This window comes from Strongylocentrotus purpuratus, unplaced genomic scaffold, assembly GCF_000002235.5.
Source record: "Strongylocentrotus purpuratus isolate Spur 01 unplaced genomic scaffold, Spur_5.0 spur5_scaffold_10, whole genome shotgun sequence".
Taxonomy (NCBI): domain Eukaryota; kingdom Metazoa; phylum Echinodermata; class Echinoidea; order Camarodonta; family Strongylocentrotidae; genus Strongylocentrotus; species Strongylocentrotus purpuratus.
In genome coordinates, this window is record NW_022145595.1 from 13,158,005 (window position 1) to 13,163,284 (window position 5,280).

General features: G+C 35.8%; 1 protein-coding gene across 1 annotated transcript; it reads left to right on the top strand.

The window, feature by feature from the left end:
• The first annotated feature begins 311 nt into the window (after nucleotides 1–311).
• LOC100892755 (putative methyltransferase DDB_G0268948) lies at nucleotides 312–4,719 on the top strand. The gene is made up of 5 exons (XM_030980112.1): nucleotides 312–518; nucleotides 2,437–2,616; nucleotides 2,886–3,131; nucleotides 3,537–3,637; nucleotides 4,461–4,719. The coding sequence occupies exons 1-5, from the start codon at nucleotides 411–413 to the stop codon at nucleotides 4,660–4,662; spliced, it is 837 nt and encodes a 278-aa protein (XP_030835972.1). The 5' UTR covers nucleotides 312–410; the 3' UTR covers nucleotides 4,663–4,719.
• The last annotated feature ends 561 nt before the right edge of the window (nucleotides 4,720–5,280 follow it).

Below are 5,280 nucleotides of genomic sequence, written 5' to 3' on the forward strand. Positions count from 1 at the left end.
TTTTTTTTATTTTTTTATTTAAAAAAAAAAAAAAAAAAAAAAAAAAAAAAAATTATACCCACGGCTAACCTAACTAAGGTGACCTTACCCCCCCCCCCCCAACGACAAAAAATGTCAAATTATGAAATTTCGAGACCAAAAAAAAAAAAAAAATGTGTCCGCCCCCCCCCCCCCCCCCCCCCCCCCCCCCCCCCCCCCCCCCCCCCCCCCCCTTGAAAAAATCCTGCGTACGCCCCTGCATGTAGGCCTATGTCCCATACGACAATATGACACTGGCATGTTCGTCCGGAAACGCACAATTATTGGAATTGCGCCGTTAGGTTAATTTTCGTAAATACATGTATAGTTGCCTGTTTTGACGGGAATTTTGACTCGCTATTCGACTCGGGATTGCTTAGCATTATTCTACCATGAGCCGCTTTTTCGAAGATGCCGATACCGCAAAAAACTATCTACGGTACCGCCCTGGATACTCTAATGAAGTGGTTGATACGATGATCTCATTTCTTGCTGCAAAGGTAAGACGGTGACAATCAGAACAATTTTTTGTATAAAGGGATTGGGTATCTTAATTGCCTCGATCAGATTCTTTTTAAAAAATCCTGGATTTAGCTCATGCCTGCAATCGTAATTAGCTTTAGATCAGTCAGAAATCACACTGATTATCAAGATACTTATGCTTGGAATTAGTAATGTAAAACAAAAAAAAAACGTTTCCCATTGTTTTTTATAACACGTATACAGTCTATTAGGAGAAATGAGTATGGTAAAACAGGTCACTCAAAGATTTTTTACTTTGTTGAGGCACTTTATGATCATATTAAATCGAAATTTGTTTAAGGCTTCAATTTATTCAAATTAATATTCTAATTAATTGTTTTCTTCATTAATTTTACAATTACCATTACCCCCCCCCCTCCCCACCCTGGTATGGTATGGTATGGTATATTTTATTTATTCACGGTTAAAAACAAAAATACAATTGTGCCCGCATTCAGCAAAAGCTGTTTTTCAGCGAGGCCGTGATTACATATAATTAGAACAGAGTATACAACAATGAAAATACAATTTACAAACAAATATGCAAGTTATAATAAGTGAACATAATTTACAAAAATTTAAGTACGAAATAGAATCATAGTGAGTTTAGTGACAAAGTGAGGGGGAGAAGAAAAAAAAAATTATCTACGAGATGAAAGAAGTGAGCAAATATCTTGAATTTTACTAATCTCAATGTTGAACATGTAAGATTTAAAAACATTTATAATTCTGATATCGTTGGGTATGGTATTAAAAAGCTTTGATGCATGACTATGTTGAAGAAAATTTGTGTAAGGTCTTGGAAGGGGGATTTGTGAATTTGTATAACGGAACATAATTATATAGCCTACATTAGTATTAAATTCGATCAATGACGATCAAACAGGTGGACCAAGATTATGTAATAACTTAAATAATAGTCATTTATTGTTTTACTCTTGAAGCAAAGTTTACTTTATATTTGTCATAATGTACATGTATATCGCTGTAGAACATGTATTTTTTATAATTCATGTCATGCATTTATGTTATATTGACATTGTCATTGTACATTTATCTTTTGTTTTAATGTTTTCAATGGTGGTGAATAAATAAATTCAATTCAAATATAGTAACTAAAAGCCTGTTTGTCCCAGTATTCTTTTAGCATGTCAATTTCAAGGGTTTTATAAGGAATTTCAGTGTGATATCTACTATTAACTCCAAGTACAGATCTCAAACACCTATTTTGTATTGTTTGAAGTTGTTTTAACCGAGTTTCTCTACCGTTCATCCAAATCGTGCTGCAATAAGCGAAATGAGGCTGAATTAAGGTTTTGTACAGTATTAATGCTACCTTTTCATCTGTGAATTGTCTCATTCGCTTTAGAGAAAAATACGTCTCTAAAACCTTTTTCTTTACATGGTCTTTTTGTGGGTTTCATGAAAAATTGCAATCAAGCAAAATACCAAGATATTTGCATTCCATTACTCTAAGTAATTTTTTGGTTATTCAGACGAATATCAACATTACAGAAACGACTCAAATTTGACTTTGAACCAGTTAACATGACCTGACATTTGTCAACGTTAAGCAATAATTCATTTTGAAAACCATGTCGTAGTTGATTTCAAATCACCATTGATTACTTTCTCTAACAAATACAACAAAAATGCAATAAATTATCAATAATTTTATTCATTGCATTTAACAGGAAAAATTCCTCTGTAGGGCCATGCGTTATGGTCAGGGATATGCTTATTTTGATGGGACACATGTCCCCCCCCCCCCTCCCTCATGGATCTACCAACGTTCCCATACGGCCATATGTCAGGAGTTTATAGGCCATAAATGTACAATTATATTCATTTACAAACAAAATATGTTGTATTATTCTTGCTGTTTTTGTCTTGTAGAGAGCAGGACCATATGAGTTAGCTTTGGATGTTGGATGTGGGTCTGGCCAATTGACGCGCTCTCTCTCAACTCACTTTGCCCGAGTTATCGGTTTGGATATAAGCGAAGCGCAGATCGACGCCGCACAAACTGTCCCAAATCCTCAGAATGTGTCGTTCAGTAAGGCTTTATGTCCTATAGTCCCCCCTTGTATTTATTCGATTCACTATGAACATGACGGACAAATAAAGAGGACAAAATATACAGTTCCTCATGTAGACAAAGGAACATCCCTTCACTGCTATTATGTAAAAATATGTAGAACACGGTGTCTCATGCATATTCACCTGTTCTACTCATTTTTACATAATAGCAGTGAAGGGATGTTCCTTTGTCTACCACAGCAATTGTTGAGGGTAGAATGAGGAACTGTATATTTTGTCCTCTTTCTTTGTCCGTCATATTCATAGTAATTGTCACTTGCAGGGTTGGACGAGCAGAGAACCTACCGGCGGCCGACGCATCGGTGGACATCATCACTTCGGCCACCGCTAGTCATTATTTCAACTGGGATATCTTCGGAAAGGAGGTTGAGCGTGTCCTGAAACCGAACGGTTGCCTCGTCGCATTGTCCTACGATTTCTTCTACATCGAACACCAGGATGAAGGCGTGGCAAAGAAATTGGCCGAGTGCATTGAATCGCATATGGACTATGTAAGATGATCCCCTTGTGATTAATGAAAAGATTATGATGATTACGATGATGCCGGTAGGACAAATTTTGACAAACAGCACTAAAAAAAACATAATACACGCCTCTATTTGTTGATTTGAAGAATAATATTTCCTTTGTGAAATCATTGATGATATTATTATCAATCAGTTGCATATCTAATTGGAAAATGGTATAAGACTTTCGGATTGTATGTCTATATACTTTATATGTCCATCTATACCCCTTTTATTCTCTCTCTCTCTCTCTCTCTCTCTCTCCATCTCTCTCTCTCTCCCCTCTCTCTCTCTCTCTCTCTCTTATCTTTCTGTCTCCATCTGTCTGTGCCTCTATGTCCTTCTTTCTCTCTATTATCATATTTTGTAATCCTGTTCATGATCTTACAGATTACAAACTCTGAACTGAGAAAAAGTACTCCAGAGGATTACCTAACGTACAGAGATCAGTACAAGGAATGTCTTCCACTGTCATACACTGACCAGGAAAGGTATGTGTACATTTTTTTTAAAGCCCGTCATTACTAATATAAAGGAAGGATTAGACCACACCGCAAGGTCACTAGACAGGTGGTTTTCTCATCAACTCAGCTCTCAAATAACATAAGAAAAAGAGGGTCACGGGGAACCAATGGTCACCGATTAGGCTTTGTTTGTTATATAGAGGGCGCAAGTAGCACCAAGTAGTGCAGTGGGCCTTTAAAGAGTAAAACGAGAATAAAGGTGCGCCAAGATAATTATGCTACAGTAAACCGCCGCAAAAAAGCCGCCGCGTTTTTTAAAATTTTATCCGTGTAAAATAAAATGGCAACTGCTCGCAACAAAACACCCGGCGCGTTCTCACTGAGCTCAGTGTTATAAGATACAGAAATTAATGTGAAGCGTTTTGCACTTGACGTCATCATAAAAACCCCAAAGCCGCGTGACATCTGAACGAGGCTCAAAATTATACAATTGTTTTCTTTAATGCCCAATACATACATTAGTTTATTCCAAGCAAGCTCCTGCGTGTTTTGTTTTTATAATGCAATGGATTTTTTAAACAGAATTAATTACTTTTGTTTGACGAATAAGTCAAATCGGTTTATGAATAGTTATTGACCGTTTTAATGTTTTAAGGAGCTAAAAGGTCAATTTGTTTCCATCAAAACAAGAAACAATCAATCGAGTCATAAATCAACTTTTCTCGACTACAAATTCATTGAATACTTATCAGCCGATCGAGCAACATATATTACCCAGTCAAACACTCGGTGTAGAGAAAAAAAAAAGTAATACAACGTTTAACATATTTTGTTTTCTTCTTTACTTCAGGATCGACATGACAATGAACAAGACCATGAATCTACGAGAGTTTATTGAGTTTCATAAAACTTGGGCTAACTTTATCAAACTACACAACGAAGACCCGGATGCTACACTTGCTCACTTTGAAAAAAAAAATTTAATGAACATCAGGCCCTTACGGGGCCTTATTGATAGTAAGATCAAGGAATTTATCAGGAATTGTATTTGATGATGACGATAATAATGATGGTGATATTAATATTAGTAGTAAGAAGAGCAGCAGCAGTAGCAGATGTAGTAGTAGTAGTAGTAGTAGTAGTAGTAGTAGTAGTAGTAGTACAGTCAAACCTGCTTTAGTGACCATCTGTCTACAAAGACCACCTGTCTACAACAAGCACATTTTTTGTTTCCCTTGAAAATGGTTTCTCATTGAAACATGTATTAAAGGAACCTGTCTACAAAGACGACTTTTGTGTTTCCCTTTGGCGGTCACTGTAGACAGGTTTGACTGTAGTAGTATAGATACTAATACAAATATTAATACTATTACTATTAATAATTGATAATAATAATATAATCTTATTAACATAGTCATAATAACGCATAATGATGATAACAATGCTATGACACTACTTTTTGTATTTTTCATACCAGAAAGAGAAAAACAAATGGAGCTCCAACTTAAATATCAATTGATCTAAACACCTTTCAGCTTTAAGATTTTAAAGCATTATAAAATTATTACATTTCTTCTTTCTTGTCCTTCTTTTTCAATACATTAGTCCGCATGTTATGTTGTTATCTTTATCTCTACCTCTCCCTCTTCGTCCCATCATCATCATTATGC